Genomic DNA, 23,522 nt, shown 5'->3' with positions numbered 1-23,522 from the left:
TCCAACAAGACGTTGTTTCTGAGACCCCCATTCCCGCTAAGCCAAACAAACACAAGCACAAGAAACCCATCCCGGAAATCGAGCCCGAGAACCTAATCCCGGACCAGTGGCACCAAATCCAGGCGGAGATCAACATCACCAAGAAAGAACGGCGCAGGATCGCTCAGAAATTGGAGTTCGGCAGCAAAGTGGAGAAGAGGAAGAAGGGATACGAGCCCATTAGGAACGTGAATTTGGAGGAGTATTTGGAGTTGAAACAGGCCAAGTTGGCGCAGGTGAAGCCGCTCGTGCTCGATAACCCGTCGCGGTTTGCGGTGAAGGAGGATAAAGGAGGTGAAGTGAACGCGTCGAGTCAGCGAGTGGTGCCCAAGAACCCCAGGTGGGCGGTGTACGGTAGGGGCTTGGAGGACGTGACGGAGTTCTTCAATAGTGGGAATTACGAGCCCGGTGAAAATAAAGCCTCTGAAGGTAGGAAGTTTTCTTATCTTTTTTGTGAAAAATAAAGCCTCTGAAGGTGGATTTGCTAAGCTAGTAGAATAAGCTATGGAGATTACTGCAGGAGTAGGAAGGGGTAGCTAATTTTTTCGGGTTTTCTACTTAAGGCACCGTTTGGTATCAGATAGAAGTTAATAATATTTGGGTGTCTGCATTTTTTGCTCATTAATTTGTCTTTCAATTTCTCAGTTCATTGGTATGTAATTTATTCTTCAGTGCACAGAACTTTCTTTTCATCTGGTTCTGTTGAAGAATTTCACATGCACTGCTCTGTTGAGATTTTGACAAAGATAATTCTCGTAGTCATTGTTGCCATCAATACTTATCTTTTACACTTGAATGAATAGGCCGTCGTAAGTTGTTTACTAAGGAGGAAAAGTTTCTGCTGACTAGGAAGAAACCTGATGTGGCAGCTGCTACCTCTGTAAGTTTCACATGGACCTTGACCATTGGATTGTAATTCTGTTTCTTTTGATTTTCTTTCAACTTTTTTGGCGTTCTTGTATGGTTTTTGGTTTAAGAAACTAGTTGCTGATCCTCACAGCCTTCCTGGATTTTTGGGTCCAAATGAGTAGTTGTCTCGGTTGCAATTTTTGAAAATTGGACGCCTGAAATGGTTTTCTCCACACACTTTCGTAATTCCCTGATTAGTGACTCAACATTTGGTTCAATCCTTTTCAGGAAAAGTGGCTACCTTTGCATACTCTTGCTGCATCAGGAGAGTTCTACCTCATGGATGTTTTATTGAAGCATAATGTTGATATCAATGCTGCAGATAAGGTATAGAAAACAAGCACTTGTGATATGGGGTGCTAAAGTGCTTGGAAGTTATAATTGCTGCTTTTCTGCTCTTAATCTGGGCCTTGGAATTTATTTCCTTTCCAGGATGGTTGGACTGCTCTTCACAAAGCAATAATTGGAAAAAAGCAGGCTATTACAAACTATCTTTTGAGAGAGTCGGCTAATCCATTTGTGCTCGAGAAAGTGAGTAGAAATTCACCTAGTACGTCTTCTTATTAGCTACATTTGTTAACAATAAAATAATGATGCCAGTCCCAAATTCATAGCAATGTCAAACATATTCAGTTCTTAGATAATGTTCTCTAAACATGTGAACTAGGTGCCAACTTAAATTCGGTGAAGCATAGTTGTGCAAACTGGTTCTGGAAAAATATTTGAATCATTGATACATTTATTTGTCTAAAAGGCACTTTATTTGTTCAATTATTATATTATATTTTTAATTATTTGCTTTTTTGCCTTTTGTCAACACATTTAGGGATCCCTGCTGTTATCATTGTTGTCATTATTGTTGACTAACTATTTGAAAATTCTAGATGGTTTTGGTATTTTCTTGTGTCAGTACACATTGCTTTTACAGAACATAGAGCATTTGAATAACCCAAGGAGATCTTGGTTTCTGGTGATGTGGTCATGTTTCTCCCAATAATATGCATGCCTATATACAATCAACATATTTTATGATGAATTGACATGACTTTTTTCTTTTTCTTCTTCTTCTTGGTAAAAACAGGATGGGGCCACTTTGATGCACTATGCAGTCCGAACAGCTTCCAGTCAGGCAATTAAAATTCTTCTACTGTATAATGTTGATATAAATCATCAGGACAAAGTATGGTTAACAATTCCTCCTCGTTGCTTGCGTGCATTTGTCAATGAGTTGTGATCCTATTGTTGAGTTTGTTTTTATTGTGTAATTCAGGATGGGTGGACACCATTACATCTTGCTGTTCAAGCCCGGAGAACAGATGTAGTGAGGCTTTTATTGATTAAAGGAGCTGACAAGACATTGAAAAACGAGGTAAATACTGAAGTGCTTTAGGGCATAAACCTCTGATTCTGCTCGTAATTGCACTCATTTCCCTAAAGCATGAAGCATTTCTAAATATGAATGTTCATTTCTTGGAATAATTCTTGGTTGACAATACTTTCACGTGATGCAATTCATGAATTAAAACCCATCTAACATGCTTTCAAAATACGTGCTATTGAGTTGCCAGTGAGTTTTAGCTCAAATGGCACTTCCTCCCTTTGTAGCAAGGTGTGGAGGGTGAAGTCGTGGGTTCAAGGCTCACTAGATGCTCACTAGATGCGTGTGGAACTTACCAATCAAAACAAAAAAATAAATGCCATTTAGTTGGATAGAGTATCCTATATGATTTTCATACCATATATCACAAACAGCACTTTTGCTGTTTTGAGTATCGAATGTCACCTAAAAATTTTCCTCCTGTTTTCCATTATGGTTGATTTGAAATTAGTGTTTGAAAGTTACAAGTTGTTCTTATGGGCTGCTTGCTGCGCTTAGTTCCTACTTGCGTGTTTTTTGATCTATTGCACTACTCATCTTGTCTCAGGATGGTTTAACCCCACTTGACCTGTGCCTTTATTCGGGTCAAGACACAAAGACTTACGAGCTTATTAAGCTGTTGAAGCAGCTTCCTAAAGCTAGAGTAACTACAACAACCAACACAACTATCAATGATACAGCTTCCCGAGATGGATAGAGTTCTCAACGTCAGTTTTTTGGTTTCCTCATACGCTACATGATCCTATAAAGAATCAGATTCTGATACTTCTTTTTGGGTCAGGACGGGAAAGGGTGTCACCAGCAAAAATGCAGATGAAAGGAGTGTGAGTTTGACACCCTGAACCTTGTAAAAGTGGGACAAGGATTATCTCTATTTCATCGTTAAGATTTAATGTTGCATTTAGTGTGTAAATGATGTCATATCATTTAAATTTTTTGAATGGCGTGCTAACATATTTTCACGTGACATCATTGACGCCGTTAAATACAACAACATTGATCTTAACTATGAAATGACTCGTCTTATTCCACAAAACTAGTAAGCGGGTTAGATGTGATATTTTGTAATTATTAAAGAAGTGGTTGGTATATAATGTAATGATTGATCTCTTTCTTTTTCTTGTTAATGAACTCTATTTACCTATCAAAAATATAATCTGAGTTTTGTCTTGAAAAATATGTTCATACCCTAGTTGTATTGTTATTGGGCGATTTAAATATCTTTCCCAATCTATTAATATCCTTGGAATTTTGTTGATAGGAATGATGAATGAAAGTGATATTTTTTTCTTTTGTGTGATACTGTTTATCAGCTTATTGGTTTATTGTAGAAAACCTGTTCGATTGTTTCCCTAAAGATTTCAGACTTTCAGTGCTGCACTTGGGTCACATGCTGGACTGGGAGTTCAAATCTCTGCATTGAATTCCATGAGCCCCATGAAAACCAGATTGGACTCTAAATAATTACAGGCTTTGTCAAGTAGACCTTTGAAATTGAGAGGATTCTATTATGTGTGAACGTGTGAGATGGCTGAATTTCACAGAAATTTGGCTAGGTTAATAAAGGGGGATGCGGGGTGTGAATGTGTGGGATGAGATTTCCCGTGACCGATAATTAGTTTTTAAAGTTGTTCATAGCATAACTAAATTATTTTTCAACTAGTATATTACTTCCCAAATTTAGAATAATTTCTAAAGGATAAGATCGTGATTTTCAATAAATGATTAAATTCAACGCATATTTAACTGAAAATTTTGAATTGACTCGTCGGTTTAAATAAAAAAAATTAAATAAAAAAAAAATCAGTGGGTTGGCTTATATTATACTCAAAGAGGGCATATTATTATTCTGATCACCTTTGTACATTGAAGACTACAAGCAAGCAAGTAGTAGCTGTTGAGTTAACATCAGTAATGCTTTTAAGTTTAAGATCAAACAATTCCAAGGGATTGAATATGAATGTATGTGTGATAGCATCTATCATGCATTAATAATTTTTTTTTTTTTTTTTTCAAAAGAATAGTTAATTTGTTAAAGCTGCAGGTAAGAGTCATATATATTTTGTTGCGTTATTGACTCATAAGCCCATGCGACTTATTTATCAAGTCAAAGATCAACTTATTAACTAGGGGTGTTAACTCTGTTCAGTTTTCTGGTTTTTGGCCAAAACCGATAACCGAAACCGGGGTACGCCGGTTCTTGGTTTTGGGAAACCGAAACCGGGAACCGGGTCTCAGTTACCGGCCGGTTCCGGTTTTACCCGGTCCGGTAACCGGTTTTTTAAGAAAATTATTTTCTAGGCTTATTTTAGGTATTGAGCCTAAAATAGACCCTTTTTTTTTGATAAGTTGGCTCATTTTTTTAAAAATCTATTAGTCTTTTTATCTAAATTAAATGAGTTTTGTTGTGATTGTTCCAAATAATTAAAAAATAAACATAAAAAAGCCCAAAAATCCTAAACCTATATATATATATTATTAAATAAAATGGAAACCCGGTTCCCAGTAACCCGATAAAAACCGGGTACCAAAAATCGGGTACCGGAACCAGGGTACCCGGTTTTTGGATTTTTCAAACTGAAACCGAAACCGGGTCTCCGATTTCCCAGTAATTTTTGACACACCTATTATTAACCTTAGAATTCTTCACGTGCGTAACCGGGAATCAATTCCCAAACCGTAATTGTGCTACACGGCCACTTAGTTGTCGCCTTACTACAATTTATGATTTAATTGAGCACCCCTAACTTGAAGGTAAACTGTCTTAATCAAGGTAAACGTAGGATGAACCACATGTAAAAGATGAATCATGGTATAAAAAACGACAATAAGGCAACTCAACTGCGTAAAAATGACTTTTGGTTATTGATCAAAACTCTTTATCTAATCAATTTATTACTTTTTCAAATATCTTGCCTACTTTTTTTTTTTTTTACATGTCGCACAAAAAGGGGAGGGGGATTTAAACTAATGACCTCCGCTTTATTAAGCGTAGTTTCAGCCGATTGAGTTACCTCTTTCCTACTTATGCATCAAAGTTCTCCATTTTTTATTATTTTTCTCACAAATTGAATAGCTTAGACACAATCAAATCTGTTTTAACACATTTTAAACTCAAACATCGTCCATAATGTTATCTACTGAAGACTTTGTCCTAATATTACTATATCTAAGGACATTTTATTATTCCGATCATCCTTGTAAATTAAGAAAAATACTATAGAATAAACCCGTCTCATTATTCAACTATCACTCCGCTTCTGTTGCCTCATTGGTGCTTTTCAGCTTCAGCTTAGCGCAGCCAGCATCTCTCTCTCTCTCTCTCTCTCTCTCTATCTCCGTAATATTAAAGATGCTCGGAGCGCGTCTTTGCGTCCGTACAGTATCGGGGTTCGGGACCTTAAGCGATCAAAGAAATGCGAGCCGTTCGAGCTCGAACCCTGGCTCGATTCGGTTTGGTGTGGGGGCAAAACGGTGTCGTAGGCTCCTCCCAATCCTCGTCGTTTCTTGCAAGTCTTCCCGCGGAACAGCAGGCTTGGGCGGCGGATCCGGCAATGCTGGCGATGATAGCGGCCACGAGTTTCTCGAAGCTTCTCTCCTTCTCTCAGGTCCTTAATCTCTCATATTTTTCCTCAAATTTTGGTGGTTTTTTTTTTTTTTTTTTTGATTATCAGAAACCTTCGTGGAAGTTTAATCAATATTGCATTCTATGGCGGATTTCGTATTAAGCTTTGTTTGAATTTTGATGATGTTTAGGAATGTGTTGCTTTACTTATTATGTTGAGCTTATTTTGGCAGCGTATTTTAACTGCCAAATTTGGTTGCTAATTATAGTTGTATTAGTATTTTGAATGTTTTTTTTCGTTGCACATGGTAGAGGGATCCTCTAGATTTTATAGATTAACTCCATGGTTGAATTCTTAAATTTTAACGAATATTTTGAATCAAATGGTTTAGATTTTCTTTAGTCACTATACAATTTAGTGACAGAATGAATTAAAGAAAAACTAGGGATGCTTTGCCAGTGATAAATGTTGAGATGGTAAAATCTGAACTATTTAATTAAAGATAATGGTTAGGAGTATAAGAACTCCACCGTATATTTACCGTAGAAAATCTAGAGGATCCTAATCTTATAACTTGAGAACTTCAAACCATTGAGGATGCTAATGGTCCATCCTTGTCTTTGAGCTTTTCTCATTAAGTCAACTTAGTGCAGAAACATTCTTGCATTATCGTATGTGGAAGCAAGGATTTCTAAAAGAGAGGAAATGGCAGTCTTGGCCTGGTCAACTGGCTCCCTTTTCAGGCCAAGGAAAAAAACCTCGAGTTGGTGTCGATTTAATTGGAGAGGATCTTTTTCACCACTTTCAGAGTCCTACGATCTTCCTCAAGATTTCTTGTGATGGAGAGTTTTTGCTACCGATTATTGTAGGTATGCGGATGAACTTCAATCATAATCAGCATGGTGTTCTCTTCTGTCATTGTGATTGTCATTTCTGAACATATCTGAATAGAGAAACCTGAAATGTCTACTACTGCAGGGGACTCTGCTATTCAAAAACTTATAGAGACACAATTGGAAGATAAGAATGGGGTAATTTCTTGATATTTTTCTTGATATTTGTTGTTTCTTTTTGTAATACCAACATTCAACCCTCAGATTTATACTTGCTGCAGGATTCCCCAGATCAATTCCAGTTTGTCAGAAATCTCTTGGAAAAACTAGACTATGAAGTATGAAGCTAATTTTCTTACGTGTTATTACAGTCTGAAATCTGAAGGCTTGTATTATTTGTTCATTTTCCTGCTTTAGTTGCTATTTTTAGTTGTGTGTCAATGACAATGCTAGCAACTGCTTTTAGTATAAGTTTGTAAAGATAGGGGACTGAAACTGACTCTCAATTTCCGGCTTGATAGCACTGCTCTTTTGTTTTATGAAGTTCTTTTCTTTTACGTGGAAACTGTTGTATAATGCTATTGAGTTGTGGTTTCAGGTCAATATGGTGAGAATTACAGAAAGAGTGATTAATACTTACTTTGCCAGACTATATTTTAGCAAGGTGGTTATAAATTTATTAATAGTATGCCTTGATTATCTGCAAACATAAGAGTATATGTATGAAATTTAAGTTTTATGTTACATTAAGGCTTTTATTATTTGCAGCCTGGGAAAAATGACATTCTAAGTGTGGATGCACGTCCCTCAGATGCCATAAATGTGGCAAATCGATGCAAGGTACATATTTGCCACACCTTTGCAGTGCAAATCCAGCAATTAAATTTTTGCAAAATAATGAAACCCCGGCTTTGCAGTTCAAGATTGTTGAAGTTTCCTTGATCTGTACACTAATTGTCACTGTATTCAGATAGAGAAGCCCAGCTTTGCACCCCCTTATCCCTGTTGATATCAACAAATTATAATCTTTCTGACAAAAATCCATGGGTTTTGCATGGATGTTTCTTAAAAGCCACTTTAATCTGATAGGAACTCAATTACTCCATGATTTTCACTATCATAATCTTGTTTGGAATTTGCTTTCTGCAGGCTCCTATATATGTAAGTAGACAAATTGTCTTGACAGATGCTATTAGAATTGGTTATGGAATGGGCGGAATACGTAATACTAAGTCTACGAAGTCTACATATGATGTCTCTCTTGACAGGTATTGAGTGCATACTTGGGATCTCAGTTACGCTATCATCTGTTATTGTTGTATCTCTAAGGGTGAGTTTTATCTTGTCCAGTGCTGCAGATGGTCCTGATATACTATCTGAGGAGCTTGATTTGGTGAATAATATGAATTTGGCTGTCAAAGAAGAAAGGTACAAAGATGCAGGTATATTAGAACAGAGCCCTTGTTTTTCTCTGATTACATTTTTAGTTTGTAAGTTGCTCAGTCACAATGTTCAATGATCTTTTGATAAAAGAATTCATGCGCCTAACTTTGAGAATCATTTATGTCTAATGACCGGTTCCTGCAGCCATGTGCCGAGACAAACTAGTGAAGCTTCGTGAGTCAATACATTAACACTAACCAATTACAAGGTGCATCCTCCTTTATGTTTGTTTATCAAACATTGGAATGGAACGTGTTCATAAATTTTTCAATTGTGCTAGTGGCTGGTCTTTTCTTTTTTTTTTAAGAGACAAATGGTTCAAAATATATCTTCTCATGGGTGGCAGGATAACTTTTCTTGGATAACTTTTGTTGTATCTTTTCAGTAGGAATGCTAGAAGTGTCACGAATGCCCTGAGGAATCAGTTGATGTATAAAGAAACGTCAAAATTATAGTATGTACAGGAAATGTTGTTCTTTGTAGGTAGATAAAAAATCATGTATTTAATTTAATATTCTAGCCATGTAGATTATCAGAACACTCTTACCTGGAGATGTAATTTCCAAAGCCAAATACAGATTGGTTTGTATGTAATTCTTCACAGATGATGTATGACAAGACACTCCATTAATTCCATCTAATTGAATGTACAGGCTCTCTTTGCATCAAAAGAACTTCTATCTATAAGTATTCTTTTCTTCATCTTTTTTTGGAGTGCGAGTGATTTTCAAATTTGAAGATCTGTAGTTGGATCATTTAGAGTTGGTAAAATTATTGAACTCTTTCTGATCAGTGCACGGCTTAATTAACGAACTTTTCTGAATTGACATACTGATGCATAATATACACATCTATCTACTCTGTTTTCTGCCAAACCTGACCATTTACTGATACAACAAGCAATAGATACAAGTCACAGAAACGACTGTTACTGCATTTCTTATTGAAGTTTTGGTGCAAAGCTAGACGTTTCGGCCACAAAGGGAAGGTATTCTCGGAGATATTAGCCAATGACGAGAGGTTGGCATGTTGTCCCCATCACCCCAAAGTGCAGACGCCTCCTCTCCATGCGCAGCATCGTCGCCACTCTCAAGGTCATCTTCATTCATCCTAAGACTAACAATCCGGCTTATCAGAATACAAATCAAGCTCGTCATGACGCCGTTCCATGCAGTGACAAAAGCAGCTCCGGCAAGCTGGTAGCCTATTTGGCTGAGGCCCTTTTTGAATTCTCCATTGGAAAAGCTGTATGCTAAGCCTGGACCGTATTTTTGTCCGTACATCAGTGTCAAAAGGTTGGGTTTGGCAAAGATGCTGGAGAGGAGCCCCCCCAAGGTGCCAGCCACAGCATGTGTGTGGAAGACCCCTAATGTGTCGTCCACGCTTTGAAAGAACGCTGATTTCCTATGCAAGACCATCATGGTATACCATGGTATGGAACCAGACAATATTCCCATAAGTAGCGCTGCCCATGGAAACACAATTCCTGTGCATGCAAAGATAAACTCATTCTCAGAAAACGATATCTAGGTACGTAATCTTTAGAGTTTGTTTGGCCTACGATTTCGCACGTTAAAAATGCATCAAGTTTAAGAGTTAACCTGCTCCCGGTGTAATGCAAACGAGTCCAGTGATCATTCCTTGGACTGCACCAATTACAGAGCTTTTCTTGTACACGATCATGTCCATGGAAACCCACACCAAGAGGCTGGTGGCAGTGCATAGATGGGTGTTAAGAATGGCCAGAGATGCGATCCCATTCACTGAAAATGGAGATCTACCATTGAAACCCGTCCATCCCAACCATAGAAACCCTGCACCTCCCAACATTTGAATTATGTTGTTTGGTGGAAAATGTTGTCTGTCGTGCGAGTGTCTGGGCCCAACCTGTATCATCATCACAATCATGAAATCATAATATCAGTAAAGTGATTAGAACAAGCACCCATATACTATGGTGTGGATATTAATTCCACGTTAAATAATAATCACAAAAATAATTATTAAAATATATTAATAGCCCAAACTTATAGACTTATTAAGCCCCTATAGGTAGGTAGATCATGTAAGGATCGAGGTTCTTTGAAATTATTTGTCCGAATTGTACCCATTTTAGGCAGGTAAGTGAGGCTCAATGTAGGGCTCACTTGCATCAGCTACTCGGAACAATGAGCTCCATACCTATCCTATCTCATTCTTTATATCTTTCACTTTTTCTGAATATTTAACGTGTAACATGAGTTTAGGGGTCTATATTTAACGTGGTTTAAGACACTACAAAATGATGAGTATGCATGCCAATTACCCAATAAGCAGCAGTGAAACCAGCAACCCCAGAAGAAAGATGAATAACAAAACCACCCGCATAATCAATTATGTATGGCTCAAGAAACCCATTGCCCCATATAGTGAAGGCCCCAATTGTGTAACAAAAAGTGAGCCACAATGGGACGAACACCACCCAGGCGTTGAAGTTCATCCTCCCCAGCAGAGACCCAGCAAGCAGTATCACAGTAATGGCAGCAAAAGCAAACTGATAATACACAAAATCAGCCATTGGCACATTCCCAAGTGGATATTGGGCCAAGATAAACTTTTCGGTCAGCGCCACTTTGGGCCCGCCCACTATTGAAATGAGTTTGGTTCCGAAGGACATGTGATGGGCCCATAGGACCCAACAAATGAGGACGGCGGCAAAGGCATAAAGTGCCATGAATGCGGAGTTCACGGCCCTTTTCTTCTTCACCATGCCCCCATAAAGGATAACGAGCCCGGGAACACTTTGTAGGCACACCAGAGTTGCTGCTGTGAGTTGCCATGCATTGTCTCCTTTGTTGTTCCATTCTGGGGATCCATAGTCTGGGTATAGTGCCTTAGGGAGACCCTGAAAATTGCTATTATTCATTGAGAGAAAGAATGAGGGGGGAAGAGATAGAATATTGTTTGGAAATTTTGGGCAAACTTAGAGGGGATTACAATATAAAGAGTGACAAGTTTTGGAGCTTTGCTGTTGCTTTGGATAAGCCGCCCAATTTATTTGCATAATCGATGATATGCTCATCATTCTTTGCTGTCCCTATTGGCTGGATCTAAAGATCACTTTGAGAATTGTCAAAGGGAATCAAATTTTTACTCGAGGGAAGTGCGGGTGCAATTTACGCGCTTGAAACTAATAAAGTTTTTTTTTTTTTTAAAAAAAAAATTATGCAAACCTAATTCAATTAAGAATAATAGCTCAATCGGCTAGAGTCCACGCCTTATGAAGCGAAGGTCACTAGTTCGAATCTCCCCTCCCCTTCTCTTGTGTGGACATGTCAAAAAAAAAAAAAAAAAAACACAAAATAACATCATTTCCAATTCATTGAAATAAAGATAAATTATTTTATGGTCCAAAGTAAATTTTATAGTATTTAATAATGTAAGTGCTGGTCACATCATTTAAAAATTTTAAACAATATATGTACCATTAAATACTAACAAACAAATAAAAAACTAACAAGTAATTTTCAATTAGTGTTTACATAAAAACAATACAATTGGCTATTATTAACGAAATTCAAAGTAAAAAAATGCTAAGCTTATTTGCATGTTAGTAAATAGTAACCTTTGTTGGTCAGGGAGCGAAGTTGAGTAATCCTAAAAGTCTGTCTTATGTCATTTTTGTATCTCTCCAAAAATGAAATAACTTTTAAAATTATCATTTGATTGAAATTCAATAATGATTAATCACAAACTCAATAGTAATTTTAAGAGTCACATTATTATTGTAGAAACACAAGAACGACTATGGCATTACTCGGCGAAGCTAGGTGTATGGGTGGGAGGTAACAAACTTCCAAAATTTTAAAATTTACTTTCTAAAATTAATTTTATACCTCTCCATTTTTTTATTTTTATTTTTTAAGTTTTGCCCCTCCCAAACTTAGAATTTGTAATTGGGCCCTACATGTATGGTAGGCATGTGCAAATGAGTAACATGGGGTGTGCGAGTATGGTTGTGTTTACTGGTTAGCATAAAAAAATTAGGGCACCTAGCATTCTGAAAGCGACTTCTTTGGTACTGTATATTCAAAACCGACCGGACAGGTTTCCCTCATGAATCAGACTTTCGAAACCCCTACAAGGAGTTCATCACTTGCTTTCAAGTTTTAGCGTCTGAAAGTGACTTCAATTTTGTCACTTCTATGAGCATGATTTTTCTTCTTTGTGCATAATTGCTGCTCCTTTTTTTTTTTTTTTTTTTTTTTTTTTTAAATAGTTTAATCGGTTTCCCTATTTAGATAATTAAATGGCTTTAGGGAAAAAAATTGGTCTAATAACTTTCTTCAGGTTCAAAAGTGGGAAGTAAACGTGGTAGGTCTGTCTAACAAATAATTCTCTTTAAGCAAATTGTGACTATTTTTCAGGAGAAATGTTAGGTGTTTTCTTGGTCGTAAATGAATTTTAATTTTTGAAAACCGAATAAGAGAAATATAGGTCGAGTTTTTTTTAGAAAATAATATCCGTATAGGACCTGAAGAAACCCCTAACATTCTCTATTTTTTAGATAAGATCATTATGAACCTTAGAGATGGTCGGTCACCGAACCCCAACCCAACTTGTTTTTTTCTTTATAATTTTTTTAAGATAAATATGAATAGAAAAATGATAGAATTTGTATGAAAGAAATGATTTGTTACACATACATATTATATGGAGTTATTAATCACTTTTAAAATTTCAGAAAATTATTTATTTATCGTGACGTGTAGAGCATTAAATTATAATAAAATTGTTTTTTTTTTAAGGGTTTAGAATTCAGTCTTGTTTGGGCAGGAGCAAAGTGCCAAATTCCTTTCTCAAAGTGGACAAATTTTGGGCTAATAAAGAAAGGAGTAATTAATGCACGAATTAATGAGAGCATAGTTATGCCCGATCCGAGGCCATGTCGCCACGTACATCGTATTAAACTATATTCTTCTCATCTATAAAAACTAGCTTCAACAATTTTGTTTTGTCTTTATTTTTTATTTTTTAGTGAATCTATAAGCTGGAACCAAGAAACGTATGCTATACGTATGCTATTTGGATTGACCCGGATGAAGAATCAAACCTGTACGTTGATGCACCCAACTTTAAAGTTTATGATTCTACTTTTTTTTTTAAATGAATAATTCTTCTTCGGTTCTTCTACTTAAAAAAAAAAAAAAAAGAAAAAAGAGAAAACTGCCCTTACCCTCTTAATCTATTATGCAAAAAAAACCAAAGACTTAAAAGTTTTTTTTTTTTTTTTTTGGAAGAAAAAGAAAGGGTCAGCTGGTGACCCACACAGCCACAGCTAGCCACGCCATGCGGATCTTTTTTATATTAAAAAAATATATATCGAAGGATTTTTCTGTTCAATATAAATTGAAAGGGATAAATGTAGTTCTCCACACACACAAAAAAAAAAAAAAGGGAAGAAGAAGAAGTAAAATTAGTACATGCGGTTACACCGATTAATTTGAATGAACTTTTTGTGGTATAAACATGTTCAGAGAGCCTATAGTGTACTTGCAAAAATAACAAATAGATTCCTTCACTAAACTTTCGTCAAATAGAGTTGGCAAAATGGGTACCTGACACATACCTGTTTATTCTACGCGTGCTTTTTTATAATAAGATTTTAGATTAGATGCATGAATTATCTAAAATCTTATTATAGAAAAACATGCATAAAATAAACGAGTACCTGCGAGGTACCTATTTTGCCAGCCTTAAATGTCATATATGTAGCACCAAATATATTAAAAAAAAAAAAAAAAAAAAAAAAACTGGAATGCATATTGCATTTTCAATTTGGTTGTCATTATTTTATTGAAGCTAATGTGACATTAAAAAGAAACCTGCAATGGGAGCAAATCCCATTGTGTGTGCATACAAAAAGGATTGTCCTCCTGCCGGACTAAAAACTTATTTCAACAAGAAACACCCATTTTGTAGTGTGAAGTTGTTCCAGAGCCTCTAAATTTTAGGATGGTTTGTTGCTTATCAATGAAGACTGCCCCTCATAATTCTTTTGCTTATCTTCATTGTAATTCTCCTTTGTTTTCTGTTTTAAGCTCCTTAAGCTCCTGCTTGGAGCCCCTTTCCCTATTCCTGTAATAAGGGGGGAAAAAAAAAGATGAAGGAAAATCAATTTTTCTATAGGGGGAGGAAAATCAGCTTTATCCTAATGTTAGATAGTAAAAACAATCACGTTGTTAAAGAACAGTCAATATTAAATATATTCACTAAAATAATATCTTTTTTTTTTTTTAAAAAAAAAAGTGAAAAAAAAAAGAGAATAAAATGTTGAATGATGGGTAAAAGTGCTATGAAGGGGATGGATTCTAGATCCCCAACAATTTTACTGTTCGAATTGCTAATAATTCGAGTAGAAAAATTACAGAAGATTCATATCCGTAGCCGAGTTTTCTTAGCGCCACTATAAGTTTGCATCAAACATATCAAAAAAGGGGCCAAAAAAAAAAAAAAAAAAAACATATGAATAATGGGCTACATTGGAGCAGCCACACCAAAAAACTTATGATTAACATTTGCATTATAATTCTAAATCAATCCTCCAATTGGCAAATAAAGATTTTAAGAGAACAATATATATTAAGTTAGATATATATATCTGTATTAACAACATATAACCCAAACTCCATCTTTTCATTTCTGCTAAGCAAATCCCAAGCTCCGGACATGGATTTGGTGAAATAAGGCAATCCATGCATCTGGAGTAGGTAGGACGTGAATAGTCTTATTGCACGGGATTTAAATACCTAGTTCCATCTACCATGACATAAAACGAACACCGGATTGAATGCTCAGTAACCAGAAATGGGGGAAGAAATATAGGAAGAATGGAAAGAAATAATAAAACTTTCTCATAAATTTGAATGTCTCTTCCCAGACAAGTCTCCAGGAATATTTGGTGCATGATCCAAAAACAGTTCACATGGAAAAACATATAATGAATTAGACCAATCAAAAGAATTGAATACTTGCCGTATTTGTGCCAACAAAGTAGCATCACCACACATTTCCTAGCAATGTAAAGCCTCGATCTCCTCTCTTTCACCACGGCCAGACACCCATGCTTCTCTGAACACGTAGCAGAGCCATCACACCCTTCTCTTTGCCCAGATACGCATTGACCCATTTACATCTGCAAACTAAAATTCGTTTAATTGGTTAACTGATATTTAAAATGAATTTTCAGCGTTTAGAAACTAATTAAAAAAAAAGAGTTTTGGAAAAGATTGGGATTCAGATTTCAGACCCAAACACCTCTTTAAATTTGGCTTAAATTTTACATATTCTCAACCAACAAGAACATGAACAACCACCCAGAAATGATTCGATTGCTGATGATCGATGTTCGCGTCAACCACCTCTGTGTGTCTGTCTAGGCATTGGTTTCCTTGGATGACAAAGGAAGGCTTTATCTTATCCGTGCGATTCCTTGTCGTTTGTCTTGCTAGCCATGAGTAACCCATCCTCTTCGTCACCAAGGGGTTTGGTCCACCATCGCACGGTTCTGATTTGATCGTGACTATTCGTTGCGTTGACGTAGTCCACGTTTCGTGAATTCATTGGTTCACTTGTGCTCGACCGTTTGAAAAGTGGTTTTCTTGGGGTTCGTGTAGGCCTGTCGAAACTGAACGTTTTCTAAAAATACAATGAAAATCTCCTAAGTATAGATGGAAGAATACTGCTAAGCTACTACAAATTTTATTGTAGAATGTCATGGAAACTTATTAAATAATTAAATTTAATTGTGATTGATATGATTAAATTGTGTAGGGCCGTAGGCTGTTGTCAAATATTGTAATTTTTTTTTTTTGACTTGTTCATACAGGTAAAAGAGAAAAAAAAAAAAAAAAAAAAAAAGGGGAAAAGAAAGAAGAAGAAGGGATTCCAAACATATTTTTAGCTAAAATTAAACTAACATGATGTTTAAAGTATATATATATATATATCATTTTCACATGCATTTTAAATACATTATTTTAGGGTCTATTTGGAATTGCAGTTTCAATAAGTGCAATTTTAAAAATTGCGTTTTTGAAATCGCTACTTTTTAAAATCGTAAAGACGTTTGGTAAAACATATTAAAAATATTTTTTTTATCAAATATTTGTTATGCGAAATCCTAATTTTGGTTTAAATTTGTACTTTTTCAAATAAGCACCCATAGCCTTTGAAATCGCTTTTTTTTTTTTCTCTCATATTCAAAATTAAGCATTTTTTAAATCGTAATGCCAAACGCTTTACATTTTGCGATATCTTTTAAAAATGCAGATTATTCTTGTGAAATCGCAATTCTAAGCGCACCCAATAAACTAGATTAAAAAAAGTTTTCAAACTAATTTTTTTTAAAAAAATTGTCCTAATATAATTTTGGTTGCCTACAATAAGTAGAGTAGATCAATAATAGAATAGCAACAGCAGAAATATTAGAGAAAAGCAATAGACAAGAGTGGGGTGCATGGCCCCAACTAAATTAGGTGGGGGTGCATCACAGCTTGTATCCTTTCAATTTGGTAGTTCAGAATTAATAGAACGGAGACATCTTTTCTAAATTTCTAATCACCATAATTGAGATTCGATTAAATTTCAATCATTAGCGACTTTTGGAGGATTCCCAATCGGTTTCTACCGCGTTTCTTTAAATTTTAATGAGAGAAATTCTAGAAATATAATTTCTTAGTAAAATAATAGTATGGTACGGTGCATATTATATAGATTATTAATTACTCTTTGCATATTAATTATTCACATTTGACGGATGTCCATAGCTTTCACAATGGTTTATATATGCATTATAAATTTATGGATAATTAAACTCCTTAAAAACATTTTCATACGGTTCTTTAAATCAATTATATTTTGCATTTTCATAACCTCCAACGTTTGCCTAATGGGAATCATTTTTTTTTTTAAATATGTATAAGGGATCAATGGAGTAAAATTATTATTATTATTTTTTACTTTTTAAAAAACAATATTCACGTAAAATCAAGAACAGTAACATTCCTCTAAAATGAATGTAATTACTTATGGCATATTTTTGCACAAGCACGTAGTAAATTAGTTTAATAGATAATTAAAAGTTAATCAAGTTACGAAAAGCTTTTGAATTGAATGTAGAGGAGTGTTACACATCTTAAATCTGTTTTTTAAAAGTTGGTTTTCAAATGATGTGTCACAATCTCATGAGATTTATTATTTTTTGAAGTGTGTCACCAACTCATGATATGGTGACACATCATTTGAGAACAAAATTTTGAAAAACAAATTTAAAATGTGTAGTATTTCTCTTGAATTTAAGCATTATACGTAGGTACTGTTTTAATTCATAACAGCTAGTAGCAACCCTAACTCAGATTTTTTTTTTTTTTTTAATAAAAAATTAATTAATTCTTTACTCGATAGCGCATTTATGCTTGTTCTGAATCCTTCTGCTAGTCCCCTTCAAAACCTAACTTCTCAGAAAAAGTAACAGTGAAAAGTAAAAAGAACATTTTTAATGCAAGACCATAATTAATTCTTATCCTTGTGTTTGGAAAAAGATTTTTAGATTTACTTAAAATCTCAAAAAGTATTTAGCACTTATTCTTTTTGAATCAAAGGATATTTAATATTGCACTTTATAAATTGTGATTTAACATGATATTAGGGTATAATTATTTTTGTTTTCAAGAGATAGCTCAATCGGTTAAGACTACACTTCATGAAGTGGAGGTCACTATTTCGAATCTCCCTCTCCCCTCTTGTGCGGACATGTAAAAAAAAAAAAAATGGATATAATTATTTTTTGTTTGGTCCGTTTGGATATGTAAGAGAAACAAGAACCGAAGTACAAAAATAACTAATAATTTTTGGGTTAAAACCTTGTCAAGAGGAGAAATTAGCGCAACTCTCAAACTCGAAACTTGGTTTGCCATATTAAGCAAATAATTATGCTTTCTCCCTCCCTTGCAAATTGCAATTGAATCACAGCAGATGGAGCCAATGGGATTTAACAGTTGAGGAAAAGAGTCTCACGGGCATCTTGCCTATTAATGTTGCGGCCTGTCTGTCCCAGAGAGAGATTCCCTCATTAATGGCGGTGCTCTTTCTGGTTCGCCAGGACGGTGAGTATCACGATCATGGGCGATCCCTTTGTTGGGCCAGAGATCTTGGTTGTTGGTCTTCCCTACCTTTATTATTACATGAGCACCCACTCCATCCCCTTAAAAGACAACTTTACCCCTCTATAAAAATAGCTTATCTTTTGTTTCTTTTTTCTCATTTTAAAACAAAAACATTAATAAGGGTTTATATTTGTGAATTTGAAAACTTTCTTTTTCTTTTTTTTTTCTTTTTTTAATTTGGCTTGTGAAATCACAAGGCTATATGAACCCCCTAACAAACAATTCAAAACACAGAATATCCTTAAAAATGTACACGATAGTTTTCACCTTTTATGTCATGATAAAACATCTTTTCAAACAACAACAAAAAAACACATTAACAAACATGAATTTAGCTTAAGTGTTATAATTTTTTGAGATATGTTATCTAGTAGACTCAGTGGCGGATGCAAAGGGGGCGGTGCAGGGGCATATGCCCCCCAAATTTTATTTTTTTAAGGTAATATTTTTTTAGTTTTTTTGACCCTAGCCATACTCCTCATTCTCCCGCCCCTCTTAATATGAATTCCTCATTTTCCTGCTCCTCCTAATAACAATTTCTATATCTGCCACTGAATAGACTCTTATATGACTGTTATACAATTATGATGATGTACAAATGAAAATTAGTCAGTGATTTTTTTTTTTTTGTTATATATAATATCATCATCATAGTTGTATAGAAATAATACGTGAGTCTACTAAATAACTTTATTTTAATTTTTTTTAGTTTCGCTTTCTCTTTCTTTCCCATAAAACACTTAAATTAACGTTAAATATGAACTTTTGAAAAACCTAGCTAGCTACAACATATATAAGACCAAATAATCCAAATCCAACGAACATATCGATATACCTAACCTATTAAAAAGGACGTATGGTATAGTAAAGGAGATTGTTGACTTTCCATTGGTTTGATAATTGATAGGTTGGGCACCTTGGAAAAAAGTAGAGAGACATGCATGTCTCGTGGCCTGGCATTATGGAGAGAAATAGATGGAGGGAGAAGTGTGGATTTAAATGCTCTGGACCGGCTTTCTGCTTTGGTAGTCGCGGTTTTTAATGCTCATGCAGAGCCCCTTGGCCTTCTTAAATTCCCCCCAGACATTCTCACCTCTCCTCACACTCCCTTCAAAACCTTCACCCCCCTCCCCCTCTTTCTCTACCCGCTATCTCTCTTCATCAACCCTACCAGCTTCCATGTCTTCTCTATAATAATATTACCAGCTCCGATCCTTTTAGTTTCTCTATACACGTGAAATGGTTACTTCGATATTGGCCTGGTTCACTCAGACGAGGAAATCCTTTCTTATTTTGATTGAGCCGTGCCAATATCTGAGTCCCCTTTCATTTCTTCGACACTCCTGTTTGTTTTTGTACTATTCCTGATATATATATATGCTGTGGATTTATTTATTTTATTTTATTTTATCTGTTTGACTTTCTTTGACTTGTCATGCAGTAAACAGAGCACAAGTCAGAGACAGAAACACATGCTTGAAGAAGGAAAAGGTCAGGTGGGAACCGGGAAACTTTGCTACTTGGGAAGTTTGTTTTGTTTTATATATGAAAGCTGCTAACATGCGACGATGCAGCAGATGTTTTTTGACGACTCGGTAATCTACAGATTATCTGATCTGAAATCTTTGGAATCTTATATTATATTGTCATTTCTTCAGATAGATCTTAGAAAAAAAAAAGAACAAAAACAAGAAAAGAAAGCGAAGAGGTAGCCGTCTGCTGGGTGTGTTTGTTAAAGTATGCCGTCTAATTTCCGTGACAACTGTGATTTAGTGTTCATGGCGATTTTTTTTTTTCTCTCCATCATTTAAATAATATTTTTTTATATTTTATTTTACAGACATATACTTACCCTTCGGTGAAAATAAATAAAGATAAAAAGGAGAGAAATCATAAAAAAGTTATGGATTCATCTCAACTTTTGAATAAACACGGTGGATAAAATGTAAAATATGTTTGGTTTGAAGAACTTTGAGTAGATGTTTTTAGGGGTTTGGTTATTTAAAATGCATAACCTATTGTGGGTGCTTTTAGGTCGTATTTGTTAACAATTTTGTTTTATGCCTTTTTTTTTTAATACAAAACTATTAATAACCAAAAAACACACAAAAAACACTTTTTTTTTTTAAAAAAAAATGTTATGTCAGAGCACTTTTCAAAACAAAAATTATACTTTGTTAGAATATCAAATATTTTCGTAATATATTGAGAATATTACGAGAATATAATATTACCGAAATATAGTATTCTAGCCTACTTCTCAAAGTAGGTTAACAAAAACATACCCTCCAGTTGACTATTGGTATATAAGAGCAAAATTATGTAAATTGACAAAGCTATTTAGTTTGATTAGGAAAGAAATGCTTAGCGAGTTAGATATTTTCATCCAGCCAGCATATCAAGGACTTAATAAATAGCACATCTTTGCAACTTTAAATTTCTCGATTGTGATCCTCTCCAATTCATGAGAAATTTGAGATTCTTCAATTGTTAATTGTAATCCTACATTTTAAATTTTATGGTCTATAAAATGCTAGCTGTTTTTGTATAACCGAGGTATTAAATGTTAGCTTTTATTTTACCGAGGTTTAAATGATTTTATAGATCATTAGATTTAAAATGAAAGGCCACGATTAATAATTGGAGAATTTCAAATTTCTCTCAAATTGGAGGGGATCCGGATCTAAATTTCTCAGGCATGGTTTGCTTGGGCTTCACCTAGGTATGGGAAATGGAATAGACCACACGTAACCTATATATTTTAATTAAAATGAGTATAAATTTATGACCTCAATTATGTATGATATTATATTATATTAAATTACTAATGGTTAAATAAAATTAAGTAAATAAAAATAATATTTTTAATTATTTAAATTAATATTTTAATATATGAAGATGTGATAATTATGTCCTAGTAAAATGCTTTTGCCCGTGTAGTACAAAATATAATGAATTTTTTTTTTATTTATTATTTTTTTTTTATACTTTTCTTGAAACCAATATCTTTTTCTTTTCTTTTTTTTTTCTTTTCTTTTTTAAAAAAATTTTTATTGGCTTTTGATCTTCACAATTGAAGAATTGATCTTGTCAGCTTTATTTATAGTCTTTGTCCCATAATAAATTATACACGTTTTTCTTTTGAATTGTCCAAAAACAAATAAAAGATTCTAAAAATAAAAACATTTATCCTATTTACTTTCTCCCATACCGCTATATGCGGCCCCATTTAGAGGATCAAAATACTTGTTTGTCCCATTTTTACTGTTTGTTTGTAATTTCACACTATTATTTTTATTTTGAGTCTATTGTTGTGAAGTTCACTCATTTTTTCGGTTTTTTATTGTTTAAGATTTTTCACTCTTTATTCCTTTCGGATTAATAGCGGTAAAAATCATTTCCTTGTAACCATTTCCCAAATTTAATTAAAAAAAAAAATTCTTCAACTTCTCCGCCAAGTTTAATTTCAGGCTTGAAAACAATATTTAATGCAGTTAAGTGAACTGATCGATGAGTTGAGTTTTCACCAAAAGTAGTGGGTCTCCGAAGTTATTTTGTTCTTGGTCGAATGAGGTGGTTGGATGATTTACTTCATTATTTTGACCATATATTTATGGAAAACATTGGATCCCAGAGATCAACATCATTTGACATTGACGAAGTATCGCACAAGTACCACTTATTGCGCTTCTATGAGAATGTGGTTGGTTCAAAAGAATTAAAACTAGGGAGTGTAAAAGAAACCTTATTATATGGTTCAAAAAATAAGATCTCTAGCAAAGGTATGGCTGCTTGAAACATGTTTGGGAACGTGCGGTTCATTTAAGCTCTTTTATATTTGCTGTCTAAATTATTAGTAATTTGAACAACAAAATTGTTAAGAATCTCTATTTAAAAAAGTAGGCCGTATAAAAGAAGCCTTAACTAGGTCGCCTTAGCTAGGTCTCCTTACTTTAGGGTAATTCGAAGAATCCTAAACTTCCGACAAACTTAAATGTATTCCAATGTGTTGTTTCTCTTGATTTTTTTTTTTTTTTTTTTTAAATATTTATTTTTTGAAAGAAGACAAATGGATGAGTTCCATTGTATATATAATTTCAATTCCACCTCAAACTAAAAAATCATGTTTTTGAATGGGTGTGTTCTTAAAAACACACGAAATTGAATATTGGAAATTGGAAATCCTTTCACAGGAAATTGGAAATCCCATTCTCGTGTAAACATTTGGCATTGGATTTTTGAGTTGGAGCACAAGTATGTTACATAAAGACTATACGTCACCATATAAAGGTGTATCTTGGTATAACACCACCATATATGCCTACATAAATACAAGATCGATGTCAATTCTAAGACAATAAATGCAAATTATATAGATAGACAACTAATTAGAAATATTATCATGCAGATGAGGAACAGTAAGAGAGCAATAGCTACAACATGATTTTGGATGAGGGTTGTAACATTTAAACTCTTAAATAAATAAAATCAGAAAATTGATTCAAAAGTTTACTAGACAAATAATTTAAGTTGTAATAACAGTTCAATATATGGCATTGGGAAAAATCACATTCAATGAAAATGAGAATTTGTTGCCATCTCGTCCAATAATTTTAAATAGTTCTGCCGTAGCTCGGGGAGTAAGTCCAAGATTGTTTTTCAGATCCATATATTGTAAATGTCTTTCCATAACCAGTTTGACTATAAGCAAATATGCACACATTATACCCATCTACAACAGGCTGCACCAAATACTGCATTGTAATATAAAAAGTAAAAGACATAATTACGAATTAAAATTCAAATATATATATATATATATATATATATATATATATATATATATTATATACAGATTCAAAATTTATTGTTTTAAATTTCCAAAATTGTCCACATGGATTTTAACAAATTCTGAAAAAAAAAAAAAAAAAAAAAAATTAGATGGCCTGAATATGGCCGGCTAATTTTTATATATATATATAGAAACGTGGTTCAAATTTTTTGTATTAAATTTCCAAAATTGTCCACATGGATTTTAGCAAATTCCAAAAATGCGCCCAATTCAAAACCAAAATAAAAAAATAAAAGGTGGCAAGCCAAATGCAGGTCATGCAAAATTGTCCCCATGAATTTGTTAAAATACATGGGG

The 23,522-nt window shown here is 34.3% G+C and overlaps 3 protein-coding genes across 5 annotated transcripts; 2 read left to right on the top strand and 1 right to left on the bottom strand.

Annotated features, from left to right (window-relative positions):
- Nucleotides 1–5: 5 nt before the first annotated feature.
- On the top strand, nt 6–3,619 carry LOC132173044 (ankyrin repeat domain-containing protein, chloroplastic-like; the record flags this gene model as incomplete). The annotated part of the gene is made up of 7 exons (XM_059584602.1): nt 6–468; nt 843–919; nt 1,177–1,275; nt 1,381–1,479; nt 2,030–2,128; nt 2,219–2,317; nt 2,874–3,619. Coding segments are annotated over 7 exons (1,086 nt in total), but the record flags the coding sequence as incomplete, so codon positions are not given.
- A 1,979-nt stretch (nt 3,620–5,598) lies between these two features.
- Nucleotides 5,599–8,814, top strand: LOC132171534 (bifunctional nuclease 2-like). 3 transcript variants are annotated; one of them, XM_059582873.1, is made up of 10 exons: nt 5,599–5,934; nt 6,546–6,761; nt 6,871–6,923; nt 7,007–7,063; nt 7,324–7,389; nt 7,494–7,565; nt 7,875–7,993; nt 8,076–8,167; nt 8,313–8,376; nt 8,557–8,814. In XM_059582873.1, exons 1-9 carry the CDS (start codon nt 5,679–5,681, stop codon nt 8,357–8,359), a joined length of 978 nt encoding a protein of 325 aa, XP_059438856.1. In that variant the 5' UTR covers nt 5,599–5,678; the 3' UTR covers nt 8,360–8,376; nt 8,557–8,814. The 3 variants fall into 3 exon arrangements, with proteins under 3 accessions (XP_059438856.1, XP_059438855.1, XP_059438854.1); XM_059582872.1 differs by having other exon boundaries at nt 8,554–8,814; XM_059582871.1 differs by lacking the exon at nt 8,557–8,814 and having other exon boundaries at nt 8,076–8,371.
- A 316-nt stretch (nt 8,815–9,130) lies between these two features.
- Nucleotides 9,131–11,073, bottom strand: LOC132173042 (ammonium transporter 2 member 3-like). The gene is made up of 3 exons (XM_059584600.1): nt 10,474–11,073; nt 9,770–10,055; nt 9,131–9,654 (listed from the first exon to the last, which is right to left on the bottom strand). Exons 1-3 carry the CDS (start codon nt 11,071–11,073, stop codon nt 9,131–9,133), a joined length of 1,410 nt encoding a protein of 469 aa, XP_059440583.1.
- Between the last annotated feature and the right edge of the window lie 12,449 nt (nt 11,074–23,522).

Source organism: Corylus avellana, chromosome ca2 (assembly GCF_901000735.1).
Source record: "Corylus avellana chromosome ca2, CavTom2PMs-1.0".
Taxonomy (NCBI): Eukaryota; Viridiplantae; Streptophyta; class Magnoliopsida; order Fagales; family Betulaceae; genus Corylus; species Corylus avellana.
This window is presented reverse-complemented; position numbering and strand designations above follow the sequence as displayed.